Genomic DNA, 22,601 nt, shown 5'->3' on the forward strand with positions numbered 1-22,601 from the left:
CCTGTATGGCTGCTGTTCTCATCGGTGTCCTCCCAGGCACAGCGGCTGGTTCCAGAGCTCTTGGCAGGGCTCCCGCCAACGCACCGGCCCCTCTGAGGTAGCAGCAGCACTGGAACAGAGGCCCCCCTGGGAGATCCAGGCACCAGCTCCACAGGACTGCTCCTCTGAGCTTCTAGATTCTGAAAACCTCCATCTTCTCCCTTTGTTTCCCCAGCCTGAGGCAAGGAAGCTGCTTCCTGCCCTTCCCATCACAAGTTTACCTCGGTCCTCTCCTTTGCCTCCCAGTCCTCCCACACCTGTGTGAGCAACTCCCTCTGTTGAAAGATGTAGTGTGGCTTTTGATTCCCTTACTGGACTCCAATTCATGCAGGCTTTGTCTAAAATATATTTTCCCCCTTGAAAAATTATTTCTTTGCAGCATGAAAGTTTTTAGTTCTGGTCTTTAGTGACTTAACAGATATATCTTCCATCTGTAAGTCTGGCTGAATAAGTACCTTCTGTTGACAATAACTAAAACTCATGAGAAGATATTTGTAACTCCTTTTAAAGTGTACTGATCACTTAGAAAATTAATACAGAATATTAGGAGGTCAAACAGTTGAGAGTGAATCCACTCCCAGGGGAGCCTGGAGATGACTATCCTACCAGCTGACACCTTGATCACAGTCTGTGAGACCCAGAGCCAGGAGCCCCAGCCAAGTGGAACCCAGATGTCTGACCCACGGACACTAAGATAATAACCGTTTTAAGCCATTGCATTTTGGGATAATTTGTTATGCAGCAGTAGATAACTAATGCAGAACCGGTATCAAAAGGGCAATATTCTCTGACCATAGAGTAATCAAGTTAGAAATTTCAATAACAAACATAAAATTAAAAAAAAAGATTTTGGAAGATTATGACATTCTAGCCCTGGCTGGTGTGGTTCAGTGGACTGGATACCAGCCTGCAAACCGAAAGGCTACAGGTTCGATTCCCAGTCAGAGCACATGCCTGGGCTGCAGGCCAGGTCCTCAGTTGGAGGAATGAAAAAAGTGGCTGATCGATGCTTCTCTCACACATGTTTCTATTCCTCTTTTCCCCCTCCCTTCCTCTCTCTCTGAAAATAAATAAAATCTTTTTGAAAAAAATAACTATTTAAAAACTTATAAATTCACAGGTAAAAGACTAAATAAAACGGGAATTAGAAAGTAGAACTAAATAATTTTTTAAATTACATTTCATAACTCATGGAATGGCTAAAGCAATATTTGGAGCAAAATGTATTAGAAAAGACAAAAATGAGGTAAGAATACACCTCAAAAATTTAGAAAGAGGACTGCCAAAATAAACTCCAAATAAGTGAATGAGTAAAAATAACAAAGAACAGAAATCAATGAACTACGGCCCTAGCTGATGTAGTTCAGTGGACTGAGTACCAGCCGGTGAACCAAAGGGTCACTGATTCAATTCCGTCAGGGCACGTGCCTGGGTTGAGGGCCAGGTACCCAGCAGGGGTGCACAAGAGGTAACCGCACACTGATGTTTCTCTCCCTCTTTCTCCTTCCCTTCCTCTCTCTCTAAAAACTAAGTAAATGAACTCTTTTAAAAAAATTAATGTACTAAGAAACAAATCTAGAGATCAACAAGGATAAAAGTTAGTTATTTCGAAAGACTAATAAAATCAATGAACTGGTAAGACTAGTTAAAAAATGTAAAGAAATAGAAAGAAGAATAAATAACCAAAAACTGGGAACACAGAGGGGGTGTGAGATCAGGGGAGTGGATAATATCAACATACATGTTGTGATATTAGACAGACTAGGAGATCATGAACAACTTTTAGCAAATCAATTTTTTAAAAGGTAACATGAAGCAGACAACATGAAATTAGACATTCTACCCAATACACTTGAACAGCTATTTTTAACCTTTTTCATCTCAGGACACACATAAACTAATTACTTAATTCTTTGGCACGCACCAAAAAATATATATTTTGATCTGATGAAAAGTATAATTTTGATTCATTCACACCAAATGGCTATTGTTGTGTTGGCTGTTGCCACTGTTTCATTTGACGATCTAGAGGAAAAGAGGTCAGTGCCCCCAACTAAATAGTCAAGTATTGTATATTTTAAAAATTCTTGCTTCCCCTGGCTGGTGTGGCTCAGTGGGTTGAGCATCACCCTGCAAACCAAAAGGTTGCTGGTCCGATTCCTGATCAGGGCACATGTCTGGGTAGCAGGCCAGGTCCCAGGTTGGGGGCGTGTGAGAGGTAACTGACCAATCGATGTTCTATCGCACATCAATCTTTCTCCCTCCCTTCCCCCTCACTACAGACAAGTAAATAAAATCTTTAAATAAATTTCTTGTAGCACATCAGTTGAAAATCACAGCATCAGAGCAAGAAGAATTGAGATGTGGTCTAGAAAAAAACCAAAATTGTTATTTTTCTCAGATAAGATGAATGTCTGCAAAGAAAACCCAAAATACCTACAGATAATTATTAGAATTAAGAGATCTCAGATTACAGGATTACAAATCAAATCAACGGCAATTGTATATATCAACAACAGCTTTTAAAAACCTTGGCCAGGGCAGGAGCAGGATAGAGGTGAGAATGTTCTCTGACGTTGGTCTTTTTCAGTCAGTGCCCCGTCTCCCACCAACTTCCCTGTCCAGTGAAAGTCCTCCAGATCATCTGGTGTTCTGACCTGCTCCTTAGGTTCCAAGAAGCATCCCTGGAGGGCTGACTCCCGCTGCCTAAGATTGGGGAAAGGGACTGGAGCTCAACACCTTCCCCGCCCACCCGTCTGCTCCTGGGAGGTCAGGGCTGCTGCCCATCCTTTCTCAATACCCAGCTTTGTTGAGAGATGCAGCATTTCCCTCAAGTACCTGAAGGCTCATAGGTGTGCGTGCTTCCAGGTAAGTAAGCATCACACCAGTACCTTGACTCCCGTCAGGACAGTGAGTCCTCAGTTCCCACTGAGGTCCTTTCCAGAATGGTCTCCACCCGTGTGCACAACTTCATGCACACAACTTGCTTGCCGTGTAGGAGACAGTGATCACACCAGGCTCCCCAAACAAACTCTTGTACTTTTAATTCATTCTGAACTCTCTGAAGCTTCGCCCACATCTCCATGGCACAGAATAACTTGTCTGCAAGGCCTCCTATTGATGTAGTACTTATATCCATATCCATATAGTGCAATATTATTCAGCAATAAAAATAAATACTAACACACTCTCAATATGAATTTCAAAAATATGATGAAGAAAACCAGACACCTAAGATATATATCATATAAGTTCTTTATAGGAAATTTCCAGAAAAGGCAAACAATAGACAGAAAGTAGATCAACAGCTGGCTGGGGTGGGCACCGGGACTGACGGCAAACAGACATGAGATAATGTTACGGGACGACAGTTGTTCTAAAACAACAACAAAACGTAAGGCACCAGGCGACAGTGTAGAAAGGCATGTCTACATACCTCTGTCACTAACCAGCAAGTTCTGATCCCACTTCCTGGTGTGCAGAATTGGGGAGGAGGAGCAGAAATTAAAGGGTTAAACAACAAGGAGCTATGAATGTTCTGCCAAGGAGTTTGCATTTTATCCCCAAAGCAATGAGAGGCCACTGAAAGGCTAAAGCAGAAGAGTAACATGGTCAGTCGGCACTGCAGGAAGAAACCATGGGCTGCCGTGGACAGGAAGGAAAGGGGGGCCAACGCCAATAAATGAGGGCTGAGAGGGTGGTGGGGTTGACAGAGGCACAGAATTTGATGACACGCTGCAGGCTCAAATGAGGAAAAGGATGCCATCTTTCTGGTTTGGCCGACTGGATGGATGCCATTTGTCCAAATTCCCTAGAAGCTGGGACAAATGGCATTTTGTACATGACACTAAAATCAGAGAGGCTCACAGCCCCAAGAATCTAATAAGAAGCCACGACCATTTGAGCCAGAGAGGAGTAGTCAAAAGCCAAGAGCAATGTTCATTCCACATCCTAAGGCACTTAGGTATGTAAAGAAAATGAGGGAGGCACCTGGTGCTTATGCACTAATGATGCTTAAGAAGGCCATTCTATCACGGGGCTTCCACAAAGTAGGCTGAGCAGGGAGCCAGGGCTGGGCGAAGGAGACACCAGCATCGCCTCATGACCAACCCGCCTCATCACATGCCTTGATCCCTTCTCCTGCTTTGGACTGCTCAGTTTTTAAACTCTCCTGCATCCTTCTCCTTCAGGCCTCCTAGCCTCCAAACCATCCAGGTAAGATCGACTTGTCAAGCACTCTGGCAGACCAGGGGATTCTGGATTGCTAACACCCTGAGACCACAACTCAAACAGGAAAACTCAGACAAAAGAAAAATGAACAGAGGAAAGCTGAAACACAATTCTGCAACGAAACCCAAATCTGCTTTACAAAACACAGTTTGCAGTGACCTCTACAGATTTTATTTTTAAATTACAAACTGACTACATAAGGTGAAATATCGTGTAATTAGAGAATTTTCATCTAGAGATTATGGAGATCAGCTAGTACATCCTACTTTTTTTAAAGGTTTATTTATTTATTTATTGGAGAGAGGGGAAGGGAGGGAAAAAGAGAGGGAGAGAAACATTAATGTGTGAGGGATATATCTATTGGTTGCCTCTCACATGCCCCCAACTGGGGACCTGGCCCAAAACCCAGGCATATGCCCTGACTGGGAATGGAACAGGTGACTTTTTGGTTTGTAGGCCAGCACTCAATCCACTGAGCCACACCAGCCAGGGCACCTCACTTATTTTAAAACTTAATAAACCACAGAGGTCCCCTGGTTTCTCCAGGTTCACACTCAGGTCAAGAGCAGAGCTAGAACAGCACTAGTTTCCCAACCTCTCCACCAGACTGACTCACTGTCAGCGTCATTCTAACACCATGCCGCCAGGGGGAGCCTCGTCCCCGCCAGGGGCAGTTTTTCACCTTGTTACACGGTTTCAAAACCACACGTCAAGATAATGGTTTCCTTTAACACTTACCCTGTCTTTGTCATGCAGCATATCAGCATAAGAAGATCTAAAAAACAAAAAGACAGATCAGAAACCTCAGCAAACACCAACATATGAGCATATGCACACACATATATAAAAATGCATTCTTAAATCAGATGGAACAAATCATCCAGGCAGATTTTAAACTATTTTAATAGAATTATGTGGACAAAAAAAGGTGGGGGGGGGTATGGAAAGTAACCTCACAGGGTGATGCAACCATAAATTCCTAAATTAATACACCTTTGAAATACACCAACCTTGATAAAGCACATAATCTTGTTAACTACTCTATAAACCAATTCCCACCTTGCTTTTTCCCACCTCCACTTAATCTTACTTCGCTCCTCAATTTCAAATGCAGAGAAGTTGCAAACCTGTTACTCCCTGGAGCATTTGAGATCTTGCCCCCCAGCACACGTCAGCAGTTTGGCTCAAATAAACTCTTATAAAAATTCTCCATGGGTTTGGGATTTCTTACTTTGACAGTTCTATGCTATAATTCTCTGGTACTACATAAAAAAATCTCAGGCAAATATTTATTTTCAGCAAAGAACCTCTGACGTTAAGAATGCTCTAGTATTTATTAGTCACATTAACTCCAAAGCCACTAACATACTGATCCTGTCATACATCACACATTTTCTTTCCCTCAGAATAACTCAGACTCAGTTTGTCTAATACTTTACATAATCTTACACATATTTGTACATTTGGATAATCACACGTGTAACACTAAGGAGAATGCACCCAGCACTTTCCCTTATGACTTGTCGTCAGGAAAAAAAAGGAGTTTACCAAACTATAGAGTGTTAAAGGGAGAGTCGATCATCCATGTTCTCAACCACAGCATTTACAAACTTGAAAGCCTGCAGCAAGGCCTGGCTGGTGTAGCTCAGTGGATTGAGCGCGGGCCTGCGAACCACACGATCACAGTTCAATTCCCAGTCAGGGCACATGCCTGGGTTGCAGGCCAGTTCCCAGCAGGGGACTCACGAGAAACAACCATACATTGATATTTCTCTCCTTCTCTCCTTTCCTTCCTCTCTAAATAAAATCTTAATTAAAAAAAAAAAAGAAAGAAAAGAAAGCCTGTAGTATGGTCAGGATGAGTCCTTGGAACTCCGCAGGCCCAGCCCAAAGATACTCTCTGAGAGTTCTAGGTGAGAGCTGAGGCGCTCCAACCAAAGGGAGGACCTCCAGCTTCAAGTCAACATCAGAATCACTGCAGAGCTTATTTTGAATGCAGGTTCCCAGCACACACACAAAGAGATTCTGACCCAGGAGATCGGGCTGCAAGTCCAGAAATCTACACTTCAACTGGTGTTCCAGGCAACTGTGACAAAGGCAAGCCTTATCCTACACTTTGAGAAGCACTGCACTAAAAGAATAAGGTTCTTTTATGACACACCAAGATTTTCACATCTGAACCCCCCTATAGCTGTGTAGTTGAAATCCGGTCCTTTATACCTTTCTCCTCCTTTTAAGAAGCACTTGCTCTCACCAGCTTCCCTGCCTCATCACCCACCCACCTCCCACCACTCCACTGATGTCACTCTCCCCAGGCACCATTCCAATTGCTAACATCCAGGATTTCTCTGGCCCTGCTGGACACTCCCTCTTCCTGAATGCTCTCCTCCTTTCTGTGACCTGGCCATTCCCTCCTGGCTCTCCTGCCTCCTTGGCTATTCCAGGATTCCTTTGGCCTTCTACCCTTCTCATTCCACACCATCTCTGCAACTCTCCCTAACAACTGCAAATTGGGTCCAGATCCACGTATCTGTCCACTGGCATCTCTACTGAATGTCCAATTCCTCCTGTGTTCTTCCTCTCAGGAAACAACAGCTCGAACACCTAGCCACTCTACCCAGAAATCTTGATGCTTCTTGAATTTTCCTTCCCCTTCCATCACTGCCTATGAGTCACCAAACTCAGGCTCACTCAAAGCTGTCTCCTCCATCTCCACTCTTTACTTTGGGGTTGCAATATCCACCATGCTCCGTCCAACTCACTCTCCACACTGCTCCCAGTTAATGTCCCAAAATGCAAACTACTCCTTTTTCTCCTCTGTTTAACATCTCAATCACTCAGATAATACTGTCCAAAGTATTTAAAGAGAAATATTTTCGAGCCCTTATTCTGTACTAGATATTGTATTTCATTCAATCATCAAACTACCCTAAGATAAGGGTATTATGATGAGATACATATTACATTAAAACTTATTATTATTGTGTTGGCCAAAAAGCCCATTTAGTTTTTCCATAAAATAAAAGAGCCCTGGCTGATGTAGCTCAGTGGATTGAGGTGGGGGGCCTGCAAACCAAAGGATTATGGTTCGATTCCCAGTCAGGGCACATGCCTGGGTTGCAGGCCAGGTCCCGGGCAGGGGGCGTGTGAGAGGCAACCACACACTGATGTTTCTCTCCCTCTCTCCTTCCCTTCCCCTCTCTCTAAAAATAAATAAATAAACTCTTTAAAAAAATATAAGAGACACATTTAAAATTTTCACCAATAACTTCATTGATTTGAATATTCTGAGTATGTCAGCTATCTCCCACATGGTATAACACTGACTGCTCTAAATTAATGTCTCGATATGATCGCTTTCACCTTCAACTGATCTACCAGACTGTGGAGAATCGTCCAGCGAGAAATCTGCAGCACGACACTTCACAAACCACTTTTGACATGTTCGAGTCACAGCACCTTCTCTGTACACTGAACAAATCTTTTTGCATTTCAGTTGCATTTTTACCTTTCTTGAAATACAAAGCATAATATTCCAAAAGTGTTATTTTCTTCAATATTAAAATGACTACACAAAGATTCATCCATTTTGGTAAGTATTCTTTAAATGCACACTCCTATGACAGCTGTCACAATACATTCTAACAAAATTGTTTCAAATGAAGTTAAAGACAACTAAGCACTACTAGAGAGCCATCTTACCGGGGGTGGGGGGTGGGGGGGAACCAAATGAACTTTTCAGCCAACCCAATATATCGTATATTAAAGATTATTATATTCAGGCTCAGAGAAATAACCCAATATACTATATATTAAGGATTATTATATTTAGGCTCAGAAAAATCAAGTAACTTGACCAATGTCAGAACTGAGAAGTAGCAGAGACCAGATGCATATCATGTTCTTCTTCCTATATTTTCCACCAACCTTTACAACATGACCTCTGCCTACCCTCTCAAGACAGCCCTACCCTCTCACCACGCCCCAGGGCACTGGAGCCACTGGGGGACTGCCCGCCACTCCCCAGACAGCTCATCTGGAAATCTGTATGTAATCCCTGCCTCTGAGAAAGCAATTCTCCCCATTTAGAGATCAGTGACCCCAGCCCAGCTGGTTCCTGCTGCTTGCATGAACTTTTGAGCCCATTTCTACTTGTCTTTATCTCACGGGGCCGTAATTTTTTATATGTCTGTCTCTTTCACAAAACCACTATTTCTTAAGGATGAGAACCCTTTCTTCTTCATTTTGGTATTCACAGCCCTAGCACAGTGCCGGCATGGTGTATGCACTTAATAATTGCTAAATGACAGGAACCCACATGCTCTTAAACATTTTTTCAAAGAAAAGAAAAAGCATCTTTCTTTCTTTTTTAAAAAAGATTTTTATTTATTTATTTTTAGAGAGACGGGAAGGGAGGAAGAAACAAAGGGACACATCGATGTGCAAAAGATACTATATCAATCAGCTGCCTCTCGCATACCCTCAACTGGGGACCTGGCCTGCAACCCAGGCAGGTGCACTGACTAGGTATGGAACTGAAGACCTTTCAGTTCATCACTTCGAAAACTTTCATAAACTCCCCTATGGTTACTGAATGTTGGGTCTTTGCTCCACTACACAGACCCACTGACTCCCACGCAAACACAACTCAGCCTAACTCTCATACAAACCTACCTGCCTGATCACACCTGCTCAGGACCAACACCTACCCAGAAGTACTGGGTGATATCTTATTACAAATCAGATTGGATTCCAAGGCATCTGCTTTGAGATCAAGTACCCCACCCAGCTGCAGCCAACTGTGAACAAGCCCTTGTTACCTGGCAATCTCTTGGTGGTAATCATAGTTCTCATCTTCCGCCAGCCACTCCACAGACCCTGTGGTCGGATTGGCCCGCCCACAGAAGACTTTCATGGTGCCAATCAGCTCCTCAGTTTTATCACTTGCCAGCTTACTTCTTATGAATGGGTGAGATGGTCAGAAATCTAATCACATCATAATAACCAAGAATGTAAAGAAAAAAAATTCTAAAAGACAAGAAAACAAAAGAGAAATAAAGAAATCAAGAAATTGACCAACAGGTTAAAGCCACTAAAAATTTTTATTAACTAGTATTTTCATTTTTCCAGCAAGTTACTTGGTTTTATATTCCACACATAACATCAAAAACTATAATACGTAAGTTTATAAAGCTCTGTGGAAACTTCAGCAGTCCTCAGTGATTATAACAGGGTCAAATTAGTTTGAACGTTAGGTCTGGGAACAGCCTCAAATAAAGGCAGGTGAGAAAGGAAATAAAGCACGGGAAAGGGCTGGGAAGAAAGAACAGAGCTGGGATGGTGGTAAAGGAGTGCGAGCAATACTACCTAGGGATACTAAACACTTAGTTTAAGGAAAAATACAAAGATAGAGCAATTCAAACAAATTAGGAAAATCTTCATCTAAACAAATAAGTTGCAGCTCTACACAAACATGGATAATCTCAGGAATGTGATGTTGGGGGCGGGGAGCAAATCACACACACACGCAGAAGCAAATCACAGAACTTATATAACATTTATATAAAATTTATAATTATGCAAATAAAACAATACATTCTTCAGGTGTCACACAAAAACACATAGCAGGCAATAGGTCCGTGGAAAATCTCTAAGAAGAAAAGGAACAGGGTGGGATCAAGGACAGCCACCCTGGGGACTTCAAAAGTAATATTCTTTTTCTAAAACTGGGTGGTGGGAATACAGGAGTTCATGATACTGTCATTCTCTATGCCTCACTATTTTTTATAATAAATACTTCTCATCTACCCAGTATTTAATTTTAAAAGCAATTTTCAAAAAACCTCCATCTGAAAAAAACTTTGTTTCAGGTAAAGAGTGACACCAGACAGATAAAATGTCTTGCTCGGTCTTTTCCCCCAAAGAGATCTACCTCTGAGAGACAGAGGAACACCACAGCTCAAAGTGCGCAGGCACGTCTAGGCAGGAATGAGCTCTACCAGTGCCCCACCTCTGACCACTCAGAAACACCCGGTGTTCCACATGCCCCTTCATTTCCGGTTAAACCCCGATCCATCTCCAGGAAACCTGATCACTTTTTGTGGAGGAGGTCCCCTAAATATTCCGGAGGCATTTTACTGGCCAGAGTTATTGAATTTCTTTTGAAATTATCTAGACTAAGTAAACACTGATTCTTATACAAGAGGATGGGAAACACTCTCTTCTGAAAAGACCCAGGCAGTCACTGGCCCGGTTCAAAGTAGTCAACCTGACTTCCCGTAAAACTCTACACAACCCCAGCTTACCCACTCTATAACCTAGCACTCTCAGTCCTTCTAACAACCCCAGCAAGAAATGTATTTTACATGAGTCACAATACACGCACTTGCACATACAACTCACAAGTTTCACAAAACAGTACATATTTAGCCTTCCTATGGGCCAGGCTCTCATATACCTTATCCTATTTTTTCTTTGATCACAATTCACTAAATTGAGTTTGTAACTCAATTCAGGTTACAACTGAGGTTGTAACCAATGGTTTACAACCTAGTCTGGAAAACCATTGCTAAAATGAGCTCTGCACACCTTATATGCAATTTCTTTTAAAAACACAGAATACCTAGAACTACCTCAATCTGTAAGGTGCTTTAGAAAACTGTGTCCACAAATGCCATAGTAGAAATAAATGACATCTCACCTAATGTTCGGGGAAGACTTAAAAGTCAGGTAGGATTTAGGTGGGTGTGGGAAGAGGGCACTTCACCACTTTGGAAAGGTTTACGCTGTCATGCACAGAGGACAAATCAGTTTAGCTTAAGTTAAACTGAACAAGGAGTCAAACATGTTGATAGGGTCCATCTCGTGGAGGGTCTAGAAATCCTCATCCTGTGGGATACCCTTTTGGTCTGTGATGTTGCTCAGGATCACGGGGTCTTTTCAGAGCAGTCGATAAGTCACTGGCTTCGTATTAATCTAAGTGAATGCTTGAGAAGGGGAACCATGCCCTACAACTTCTATGGGTGAGGCCCTATCATCTTCTATGTATAAATCTCTTCACCTATTACTGACTTGTCCTCTCCCCAAAGGAGACTGCACTCCAGATTCAGGAGATAGCCTGACTCCCTCTTCATTCTCCAAGAGCTGTCAACTCCTGTGGTCATTTACAAGGAGGAAATGGAAACCACCACACCAAGCTCTGTTGCTGAGGGGAGACTCCAGGTATGTCCTGTGAATCAGTTCACCACGGAGGCGCTCCGCCCACCGGCCCAGCCAGCGGCAATCATCAGAGAGGACTGCAGAGCCGGGGCCAGCCCGGAACCCCGCTCTACTGCAGCCCCGGCGCTCTGAGCCGCCTCATGTGGACTCTAGAAAGGTCCTCAAGGGTCCCGCAGAGTTGCGCCTCCCGGCATCCGAGAACGCGCACGCCAGGCCCTGCTGCCGGAGGCCCGGAGATGAGAACAGGATGCTGGCTGCATCCCGGACTCCAGAAGCGATCTCACCTACCCAACATGGCCAGCGCCTCACCGGCCGTGGGTACCGCTGTACTCACTCCCGCCGCCACCACCACATTGTCGCAGTCGGCGTGAAGGGGGAAGGACCTTCCTAGGCTAGCAGAGCGTGCCGGGGGCGGGGCCCGGAAGCGGAACTTAAAGACTCTCCCATCTCACCCCACGCATCCCCACAGTGCTCCGCGACAGCTGCTATGGAGGGCCGTAGGACAGCCGTACTCCGTGTGAAGCGGAAGCGCAGCGCGGAGCCAGCCGAGGCTCTGGTCCTCGCCTGTAAACGCCTCAGGAGCGACGCAGTCGAGTCAGAGGCCCGAAAGACGTCCCCCGAGGGCCTGGAGAGAGCAGCAGAGAATAATGTCTTCCAGTTGGTGGCCACCGTGCGCTCCCAGGTAGTGGGCGGGGATGGAGACGAGTGGAGGAAATCTTGGGGCAGCCAGGATGAAACTGTATCCCTGACCCCTACACGAACCCCCTACTTACGCCGGCCCCCCTCCCCTACTGCCCTCTAGGAGGACCCGGTCCAGCCGCTCTTGCGGGCGGCTCTGCGCCCGTCCCAGGGCAGCCAGCAGCGAATCCGCCGCGACCTCCGCTCCTCGCTTCGGGAGATCCGGCAAGAGGGCCGCTACAGGGTGGTCTCTAGCTGCCGATCCTCGAACATTCCCTCGGATGGCCTGGAGTCCGAGGACTTGCGGGGAAACCCAGAAGCCGACGACGGCCCAGGCTTCCAGCTGTTGGAACTGATCCACGAAGAAGGAGACCCAGAGACCGCAGCCGCCGTCTCCTGCAAAGTGAGTACACGTTCGGAAGAGAGCTGGGCTTCTTCGAACAGGTAGTGCCAGGAATCTGGGAAGTTAAGAAGATGCGCATGGCTTCACATTTTACTGATAGATGATTCCTCTGGGTTGATAGCCTTGTTTTTACAGATTAGGCTATCCATTCAACAAGTACTTACTGAGCACTCATTAAGTGCCAGGTATTCTGTGGCTAGAGCAGTGAGGACCTAACATTCAGATAGAGAAAAAAAAACAAGTAAATTCAGTGTCATGTGGTGATGTAACCTGTAAGAGGGCGTGGGGAAGGGGAAGCAGGAGAGTGGTTCCATTTCAGAGGTCTCACTGAAATGACGTTTGAAGTCTTGAAGGAGGTGAATGGCAGGGCATTATGAATATCTGGGAGGAGGGGCATTCTCGGCTGACGACCTGCAAGTGCCAAGTTTGTCTGATGTTTCGGAGGTAGGTCAGTGTGCCTGGAGCCCAGTTAACTGAGGGAGAATAGTAATGAGGAAGTTGGGGAAAGGATATCTACTAGACCCTGTAGGTACTTCTAAGGGACCATTGCCTTTTTACCCTGAGATAAGGAATTACTGGAGGATTTTGACCAAGATGAAGATAGAGCAGATGAGAAAACTCATCAAAAGCAGGTTAAAGGAGTAGTCTTGGGTAACATATCAAGTCTGAGGCAGATTTAGGCCAAAAATGTACATTTAATCCAGTGTTCTTTTTACCACATTACATATGTTTTGTGCCTCACTTCCAGAAAACAAAGTCTGTGTAGAGTAAGATCATAAGAATAGAAAATTCTCAGACTAAGGCGTTACCCCTCTTAAAAAACACTTAAAATTTTTTCACTCCTTTTAATAGTTTTTAAAGTAAAATTTTAATTCAAAATACATCAGGAAAAACTATGGTGCTAGCATACTTGGATAGCAATTTGAGCATGATGTCTATAGCCACATCTGTTTTTCTTTAAGATTTTACTTATTTTTAGACAGAAGGGAAGAGAAGGAGAAAGAGAGGCAGAGAAACATCAGTGCATTGTAGCTTTTGGTTGACACCCTACTGGCAGCCCAGGCAAGTGCCCTGGCTGGGAATCGAACCAGCGCTGGTTTGGTTTGCAGGCCAGCGCCCAATCCACTGAGCCACACCAGCCAGGGCTATAGCCACATCTTTTACCAACACTAATTCCAGACTGATTCGTGAGTTACCAGTCAGATAATTTTTAAAGTAAACCAGTGTTCAGCAGAATGAAATCAGTTAAATAGCTCAGTTTTATAAGAAAAAACTAGTAGATAAACTGAAGGATGTGAACACAATTTTTATCAACAGTGGAAAACAAACTATAAACACATCAAAAAGGGTTGCAGAGTAATTATTTAAAAAACATGAATTTAAGGTGAAAGCAAACTTGAGGTTTCATCCATACTAAGACTAGCAGGGGAAAGGCAGCACTGCTGGCAAGGCGGCGATTAAAACAGAACATGACTAGTGCTTAAAATCGAGGCCTGTCTTTTGGAAAACAGCGTGGCTTTACATACCAGGAATCCTAAAAAGAGCTTGGGGCCTATTTTAAAACCATTTACATTTATCTTTATTGTTTGAATTCTAAAACCATCCAGAATCCTAAATTAGTGTTGGCATTTCTGTGCTCCATTATAGTGGGGTTTTTTTCATAAATTGATATTATTTAAGTTTTAAGTCAATAAAGTACTACTTAATAGGAAATCTGAAAAAGTGAAAAGGCTTGGTTCATTTTTATCTAGTAATCTTACCCCCAGGATTTACCCTAGGGAAATAATTCAGCAGAAACAGATAGCTGTGGCATTAACAAAAGCTGCTATTGGTTTAAATTCATTTAATCCTCACAAAATCCCTATGAGGTAGGTACCAGTACTTTTTAAAAAAATATATTTTATTTGTTTTTAGAGAGAGGGGAAGGGAGAGAGAAAGGGAGAGAAACATCAATGTGTGTTTGCCTCTCATGTGTCCCCTACTGGGGACCTGGCCTGCAACCCAGGCATGTGCCCTGACTGGGAATCAAACCCACAACCCTTTGGTTCACAGGCCAGCACTCAGTCCACTGAGCCACACCAGCCAGGGCAGTACTGGTGCTTTCATCTCCATTTTCAACTGCAGGAAAATTGACTATACAACTGCCTGGACCTTTAAAATAATAACCATGAAGACTGGGAACATGGGAACATATATAAAAACATATATATATATATATGTTTATGAAGTGGTGGGTGATGGCTTGTAGTAGTTATCGGAGCTCAGGAATAGCTTTTAGGTCCATATAGGAGGCCACACAAAATGCAGACCTATATATATAAACATAAACATGTATATATGTTTAATGGTAGAAAATGCTATACATAGTATAATTGAAAATATTGGTAAACAGACTTAAAAATAATTTTTTATGAAAATGATGTTTATTATAGGAAATTTGAAAAAGATATAGCAAAGAAATTTGACTGCATAATCTACTGGACTGAGGTCTGGGGACTTGTGGGTCAGAGCCAGAGCTTCCCTTTAGAACAGCTTTGAAGGTAGTTAAGAGTCTGCAGAAAAAATAACATCTCTAGTTCCTTTTGACTTTGGAGCAGAGAATTAATTCCCTTTAGCCTGTGATCAAGAGCACTGGCCTCCTCTCATCTGCCTTGGCCGTGGAATGTCCCTGCTTCCCCATGTCTGGTTTGAGCTGCACAGGCCCCTGTGATGAACCTGTTGAGAGGGGTCATTTTCAGCATGTCCCTTTGGTTTCCAAATTGACCTGTGCTGCCCTGGATAACAGCCTGTTGCCCCTGCAGTACATCTAAACCTGGGTCCGTTCCATTCTGGGGCAGTCCATCTTGAGCTGTTCTTTATAGCAGGAAAAGGATTATAGGGGGATCCACTCCTGGTTGTGATTAAAAGCAGGACGTCAGTGTGGGCAAGTGAAGTGGTGGGTGATGGCTTCTAGTAGTTATCAGAGCTCAGGAACAGCTCTTAGGTCCCTGGAGGAGGCCACACAAAATGCAGAGCTATTTGGGGGTCAGCTGTAGAGGTGCTTTCGTGGGCCTGCAGATCCCCAAGGGGAGAACATGCTACCGAAGGAGCTCAGGAAGAGATAGGGTAAGACTCAACAGCTCTGCTGGCCCTCCCCTCTCCTTAGGCCCATCTTCACACATGCTCTTGCATCAGCCAAGCACAAAAGAGTAGGAGTCTGTCTTGTAGGTGTCTATGTCAAATGAAGAACTACACATTACTTTTTTAGAGATACTTGGTTTTTTAATCTTATAGCTAATTAAGAAGAAACTTGTAGGCCATGGGAATAAGAATATTGAATCTAACAGAGAGACGTGTAGGGAGGCTTCCTTCCCCCAACTCTTAGGTTCCTTCTCTTTGAACATCCATGTTATCTGCTGTTTTCTTTAAGGCATCTGACCCAGATGTGATCCTCTGCAATTCTGTAGAGTTGATCCGGGAACGGCTGACTGTGTCTGAGGATGGACCAGGCATCGGGCACCGGAAGGAACAGAAGGATGACTATGTGTATGACATTTACTACCTGGAGACGGCCACTCCAGGGTGGATTGAGAATATCCTCTCTGTGCAGCCCTACAGCCAGGAGTGGGAGCTGGTAAGGGGACCCGTGAGGATGAAGGGCACGAGGCAGCCAGAGCAATTCTGTAGTCCGGGTACTTTCCCTACCTGGGTTATCTAATCCTGATCAACAGTGTTCTTGGTTCCTTCTGTTCTTGCTTAAAAGGAAAAATTAATTCTCATTGCCTTCTAGGAACCTGAGTTTAATACAGAGAATTTTGGGAGAGTCTATATTTAGAGTTTTTGCTCTTAATGAATCTTTTATAAGGTTCATGACATCATTTTTTGTATACTTTCCCCACACTTGGGGTTGGGGGGAGGTATAGCAGCTTATAATAAAGAGAAAAAAAACAGAAATTTTCATATGAATTTTTAAAAATTGTGTCTTATAAGGGGGAAAATCTTGGCCCTGGCTGGTGTGGCTCAGTAGATGGAGTGCCAGCATGCAAACCAAAAGGTTGCCAGTTCAATTCCCAGTCGGGGCACATGCTTGGGTTGTGGGCCAGGGCCTCAGTTCGGAGCATACGAGAGGCAACTGATGAATGTGTCTCTAGCACATTGATGTTTCTCTCCCTCTCTCCCTTCTCTAAAAGTAAATAAAATCTTTTTTAAAGGGGGGGGGGAGTCTTGGGTTAGGTAAGCTGATTTCCTGATTCTTAAATTCTAAAATGATTGAGAAAAGGTGGTACCTGTCATACTCCTGTGAGAAAAGTACTTTGTCCCACACTTACACTACACCCATCATCCGAGTCCTCGGGTAGCCCTCCTTTTGCCTTCCTGCACCCCTTGTACTTGGGTTTTGGTTCTGATCTCTGACATCGCCCATAATCCATACTCCCTCCCCCACCAGGCTGCCCTGCGGCAATGTGACCTCCCTGCCGCTGCCTGCTCAGTCTCTCCATGCCCTGGGGGTGTTCTTTTTGAAGTCCAGTCTGTCCCACTAGGAATGTGGTGCCTGGAGCTGGACTTGGGAGTGGAGTAGGGCCAGTGTCTCCCTCTCGTAATCTAAGTGAAGCCTGTTGTGCAGCAGAGACAAGCTAATCCAAGGCTGCCTCTTTTTCACACGGCACCCTTAAATGACATCTCCAGGTTGGTTTGCTAAGATCATAACCTTAGATGTTTTGACTTATACTCATGTTTGTGTTGAGATGTGCAGGTGAATGATGACCAAGAACCAGAGGACATTTGTGAAGATGAAGATGATGAGAACAGTGAGAATAATTGGCGCAATGAGTACCCAGAGGAGGAGAGCAGTGACGAAAATGAAGGTTCCAGAGGTAGGTGGATGGCAGCCCTGGATGGGGAGGGACTGCTGGGCTCTGAGACTCAGGTGTGAGCACAGTTGGCAGGTCCATCCAAACTGGCCTTTCACCATGAAGCTCCAGTAGCTCAACCATAGGCTGTTGGAGCTGTAGGAAGCCCACCGACCAGTGTTTCCGCGGGGTTGCTGGAGCTGTGATGTCAGGGGTGGGTTCAAATTCCAAGTTCTGTCATGGCCTGGCTGTGGGTCTTAGGCAAGTCTCTTCACTTCATTGAGCTTCATTTTCTCTCCAGAAAATGAAAATATCGCACCAGCTTCAATGGTTGAGATGAAGTGAAACATCTAGCTCAGTGTCCCTTTCCTGGCTTCAGTCTAAGAGAGGGACAGGTCCCAAGTGCCAACAAAAAGAATTTCTTTGTGTCTGTTAATGGAGGAAAAGTAATCAAACTATGTAATAACCTATTGGGAAAGTACCTGTAATGTGTTAAAACGGACAAGTCTCAAAATTATATTTATCATATTGCTGTAACCAAAAAATTCCGTACTTAGTGGAGAAATAACAAAATACAGCAATGTGATTTTATTTGTCCTAAATTTTCTTTAAGGAACAGTATTTTTAAATGGGAAACCAAAAAAAAAAACCCAGACCTTTTGAGAAAGGACAGCTACTGTGAGCTACTCGGAGTTATCTAAAAAAATCATGCATTGGAGCCCATTCCTGTCATCTCATCCTAGGCTCTGATGAATACAGCAGCTACAGTGAAGAGGAAGGAGGCAAAAGCAGACCACCCATGTGGAACAAGTACCCTTTGGATGTGCAGAAGGAGTTTGGCTATGACAGCCCCCATGACCTGGATTCAGACTGAGGGTCCTGTGACATCCATGAGGTTCTGCACAGGCCCGAGGGCTGTAGTCATGCAGCGTGAGCTGCTCTGGTAATGGGTTTCCTGGTGCAACACGTGGAAGGAAAAGCATGTCCAGCAGCATCATATCCTACCAGTGAAAGTGAGTCCTGAAGGAGAGTGTCTTTTCCAGTCATAGTAGGGCCCCTTTGCCTCAATCATAACTGACCCTACAATCGGGGGACCAAAAAAAGCCACAAAAATGAAGCTTCCTGGCCCAGGCATTTTCCATTCTGCACTGAAGCCAGTAAGTGGAGGAGAAGCTCCTGTTTTGTCAGAACCAAGGTCCAGCTTTCCCACACCACCAAACCACCGCCTCCAGTAAAACCTGTCTGTTTTGGGAGAGGGAACCTAGGACTACAGTGGGTCCCATGTCGCAGCACAGGCTGGACAGTAATGGCCGCTAGGAAAAGGAGCAGGACCTGCCTGAAGTCGGAGGGCTTTTAGTTTCGGTTGTCTCCATCTCCTGCTTCCTGCAATGTGACTGGGAGGACGGCCGTCTTCAGCGGTGGTGCTGAGGGACAGGGTGTGTGTGAATGTGACACTCTCTACCTAGTAAAAACACTTTAAATATGTGAGTGTGTAACTCCTTGAAAACCCTTTAAACCTGAATCTGTTAGGTGTTTTCCCATTGTGCTCCCTCTTCCCCTCAAGCCCCCCCCCCAAAAAAATGGGGGATTAGTGAGATGGAAGTTTCAGAATTGGCCTTAGACAATATGAACTTAAGGCAAATTAAGAAAAGGAAAGCACATCCTGAACTTAGCTTTCCACTGACAAACATTTAACTACTTAGAATAGTCACTGGAAACTACCAACAGGGCCAATTTTTTTTTTTAACCCAGGACTTGTATCTCTTGTAAGCAAATTCTGTATCACTACCCCTTCCAAACCACAGCTGCCCTGACCCTCACTGAGTTGGTATTGAGCCTTCTAATGTAACACTGTCCGCTGTAACTTTCTACAAAGATGACTGTGTTCTATATGGGCACTGTGCAGTAGTAGCCACTGGCCACATGTGGCTGAACACTTTTAATGTGTTGAGTGCAGCTGAGAAATTGCAGTTTTTAATTTTATTTAGCTACATGTGGCTGGTAGCTAACTATACTGCATTGCACAGGTCTAGGGCAATTAATACATAGAACCTTCTATTCAAGATGTACCCTCTTGCCCCATGACACACTGTCACATGACACTGTCACATGAGAAGGGGAATTACACAGGGATGTGTCTCCCCACCTCTTTTAACATTTCATAAGCATCTCTACTTTCCCATTCTGCCTTCACTCAATTCTTTTTATAAGTCTTTACCTACATGAGTTGTTAAGCCTGGCAAAATGATTAAATTTCACATGTATGTGTTCTCAGGCCCTACTCCTGCAACTGTAAAACCAACAGACTATTGGTTTCTGACCCTAACTATCCACAAAGGTACAATTCGGTGTTGCAAGTAATAGGCAGCAATACTAGTCATCTAGTATTAAATGCCCAATACTAGTCATCTTAGTTTCCTGTAGGCGCAGAAACAAAGGATTAAAAACCACTCTGTACCACTGTAATGTGCTCACTGCTATTTATGTACTCATTGAGGTTTGCCAACATTAAACGGCTGACAACTTCACCAACTGTACCCACTGCAGAAGGGATTAGCACACCAGGAGGACTGAGGTTGATGAACAAAAACCTCATGGAAGTCAATTCCACCGTGAAGCCTGAGTGGAGAAAGTCTCTGACTTCCCTCCCACAGGGTGGTTCCCAGGAAGAGTCTGTATCCAGCAGAGAAGGGAAGAATGCAGTCACCACCCAGTAATGAGAGGAGGGTGACATGGCTCACTAAGCAAGTATTAGGGCACCTTGAGTGTGAGGCCCTTATTTCCCCTGGGGGTCACTAGGGAGCAGCAAGTTCCTGGAATTAGCTGGTCATGTACTTGAGAAAGCTAAAGCCTGGCTCAGGGGATCATCAAGACAAGCGTACTGTGCTTAAAGGATTAGCTCTGGAGGATCCTTGGGACAGATGCCAGCCTCCCTCAGTCAGGAATCGTGTTTACATAATCAATGCAAGTTACTCTCTGCACCGGACTCCCTGTTGTCGGTCAGGAATCTGCTGTGCAAACCCCCAACCCAGGATAGTAGGAACGTCCCCCCACATTCTCACAAATGCTTGCCCTAAAGCAAAAGCCACTGTGAGCCTGCTCCCCTAAGTTGTCTTTACTGAGCAAGTATGCCCTACCCCCTTGTCTGAGATGGGCCAGTTTGGTGGAGAAAGCTGGTCAGAAAGGTAGATTGCCTTGTAGTTCTTGTCTTGACCACTGGTCAATCCCAAACCGTAAGGACAAGAAGCCCACAGGGCATGCCAGCCAGCAGGTTCTTCTGGTCCCATGATGACAGCTGGAGGACATCCCAGGGAAGCTGTACAATCCAGTGAGGCCACGCTGCTAGAAGGAGCATCCATTAGAGCAAACCTACTGCTCTGGCTTGACCTGGATGCCAGAGAGCAGCCTGAGCACCAGATCTGTTGTTTCCAGTCATGCGGTCTGCTGAGAAGCCAGAATGAGGTTGAAGCAGCTTTTCCCCCAGTCTTCACTGATCAAGGGGAAAAATACAGAAGTCTCCACAAGTACCAAGGTCTTCCTGAGACAAGCCCCACCAGACCTCACGCCAGGAGGCAGGCGGGAGAGGAGTGCGCTATCCTGATGCTCCACACCAAGGCGGCTCAGTGTAAACAAAGCCTGGTGTTGGGAACAGAAGAGGAGGATGCAGCCTGGTGTGAGGTTTTCCAGGAAAAGAAAAAAAAAAAAAGACCACCTCTAGCACTGTGGTGGGCTTGCATGGGTCTGCACAGCAGCCCCTCACACCAACCTTTACAGAGGGGAACAAGCTAGTTGGTGGCTTAGGTCCATGAGACATTAACAGCTGAAAGAATCCAGGTGATTCACCTGAACTCTAGAAGTTTCTGTCCACTTAAAGTTCGTACCAAAAACCCAGAGATTTACTTTCCCTAGATCAACTAGAACAAAGACAAGGTCTCAAGTAAAATAAAGGATTATCCTTCAAAATAGCAGTACTGCCAGACTTCTGACTCAGGAACTGGTTCACCTGTCCTTGCTGAACTTCAGCCAGGTGCTTGCAACATGTCATCCACCTATATACTAAAATGTACAGGAACATGAGTAAAACACCTTTAAAGGTAACCTTGGCAGGTAAGACTCCACAGAAGATTGTGCTAAAACCAAGCAAAATCTGCGGTCAGTCTGGCCCACCACCACATAGAGACACCTCTTAAAGACAGAGGGCCTTGGCTTTGGTACTTGGGAATATAATCGCCCCAGGGAAGGGTTTTGAACTAGAAGAAATGGTAGCCTTTTAGGCCTCAAGTGCCTGGACCTGGTCAGAGGAAAACTTCCCATAAAAGCAGCTCCTTTGTAGAGACTCCTGATTCAAACCTTGGATACCAAATTTAGAAATGACCAGCTACAACTATTAACCTAGCCAGCATTCTTCTTCCCCCAGCGCAATTCAGCAAGTGTCAAGAAGGGATGCACCACCCACCTGGAACAAAACCCAGCCCATTCCCAAGCCCCACCACCAGCACCCGCAGCCCCCACCCCCGAGTCCCCACCTTCAGGCTGGCCCCAGACTCCGAGTCTCTTCCCATAGCTTACCAATAAGAGCGACCACCTGAGGAGGCCGTCAGCTCTAAGTCCCCTTACATAATGTGGGCCCACAGGCTCCTTTAGTTCAAGAGAGTTGGACCCACACAGTTGTGTCATCTGGACTTTGGTGGCTGTGGCCACCGTTAGCCAACCTTCCAGGCCTCAGGGGACTTCACTGCAACCTCTAGTCAGTTTTCCTCTCAACCTTTCCCTCTTCAGCTACATCTAGCTCAGTCAGGACACAAAAGCAAATGTGCTGGGTGACTCTGGTGACAGCAGCTAAATGAAAAAAGGAGAGAATTTAGCCAACTGACATTCAGCTACAACTCCACTCTAAACACCACAAGGCTGATTAAAGCACATCTGTGGCTCCCTCCCCACCTCTCCCTCGCACATCCTGTGCCAGGCTTTGCCCCTCACCCCCCAACAAGCCTCAACATCCCCAGCCCCATGTACGGCTCCTCATCTTTCCACATAGGTTGCCCTTTCAGGGGGTAGTGTTTTAACCCCAAAATAAGACTCTAAAGATAAAATTAGTGATCATTTCACGATCCAAAGGGAAAGAGCCACGTGGGGCAGCCAGTTCTCATGGCCTCCGGCACTTCACTAGCATGGAGGAAGCTGTCAGCCACTGGCCCACCTCC

General features: G+C 44.9%; 3 protein-coding genes across 12 annotated transcripts in view; 1 reads left to right on the forward strand and 2 right to left on the reverse strand.

Annotated features, from left to right (window-relative positions):
- The window catches only part of PRMT7 (protein arginine methyltransferase 7), a 47,264-nt gene extending 35,384 nt beyond the window's left edge, over nt 1-11,880 (reverse strand). The window contains exons 1-3 of one of the 5 annotated variants that reach the window (XM_037041423.1): nt 11,797-11,880; nt 9,090-9,255; nt 5,008-5,044 (exon numbers count right to left, since the gene is read on the reverse strand). In XM_037041423.1, the coding sequence (XP_036897318.1) occupies nt 5,008-5,044; nt 9,090-9,184 (132 nt within the window). In that variant the 5' untranslated portion in view covers nt 9,185-9,255; nt 11,797-11,880. Of the gene's footprint in view, nt 1-5,007; nt 5,045-9,089; nt 9,298-11,329; nt 11,741-11,775 lie in introns of those variants that run through there. The other 4 variants (XM_037041425.1, XM_037041421.1, XM_037041422.1 and 1 more) reach the window with 4 other exon arrangements.
- Nucleotides 11,881-11,935: 55 nt separating this feature from the next.
- Nucleotides 11,936-18,882, forward strand: SLC7A6OS (solute carrier family 7 member 6 opposite strand). The gene is made up of 5 exons (XM_037041435.1): nt 11,936-12,169; nt 12,290-12,568; nt 15,978-16,181; nt 17,301-17,421; nt 18,141-18,882. Exons 1-5 carry the CDS (start codon nt 11,975-11,977, stop codon nt 18,269-18,271), a joined length of 930 nt encoding a protein of 309 aa, XP_036897330.1. The 5' UTR covers nt 11,936-11,974; the 3' UTR covers nt 18,272-18,882.
- A 970-nt stretch (nt 18,883-19,852) lies between these two features.
- Nucleotides 19,853-22,601, reverse strand: part of SLC7A6 (solute carrier family 7 member 6) — a 32,731-nt gene continuing 29,982 nt past the window's right edge. For all 6 annotated transcript variants that reach the window (XM_037041431.1, XM_037041433.1, XM_037041430.1 and 3 more), the window contains exon 10: nt 19,853-22,236. In XM_037041431.1, the coding sequence (XP_036897326.1) occupies nt 22,142-22,236 (95 nt within the window). In that variant the 3' untranslated portion in view covers nt 19,853-22,141. The remainder of the gene's footprint in view (nt 22,237-22,601) is intronic.

This window comes from Sturnira hondurensis, unplaced genomic scaffold (assembly GCF_014824575.4).
Source record: "Sturnira hondurensis isolate 20B ecotype Veracruz unplaced genomic scaffold, ASM1482457v3 Scaffold0003090, whole genome shotgun sequence".
NCBI classification, from domain to species: domain Eukaryota; kingdom Metazoa; phylum Chordata; class Mammalia; order Chiroptera; family Phyllostomidae; genus Sturnira; species Sturnira hondurensis.

Excerpts from the sequence above, each read along its gene's own strand:
- SLC7A6OS (XM_037041435.1), top strand. The coding sequence starts at position 11,975 with ATGGAGGGCCGTAGGACAGCCGTACTCCGTGTGAAGCGGAAGCGCAGC. Across the intron at positions 12,170-12,289 it reads TGGCCACCGTGCGCTCCCAG|GAGGACCCGGTCCAGCCGCT; the intron begins GTAGTGGGCGGG and ends ACTGCCCTCTAG. Across the intron at positions 12,569-15,977 it reads CAGCCGCCGTCTCCTGCAAA|GCATCTGACCCAGATGTGAT; the intron begins GTGAGTACACGT and ends GTTTTCTTTAAG.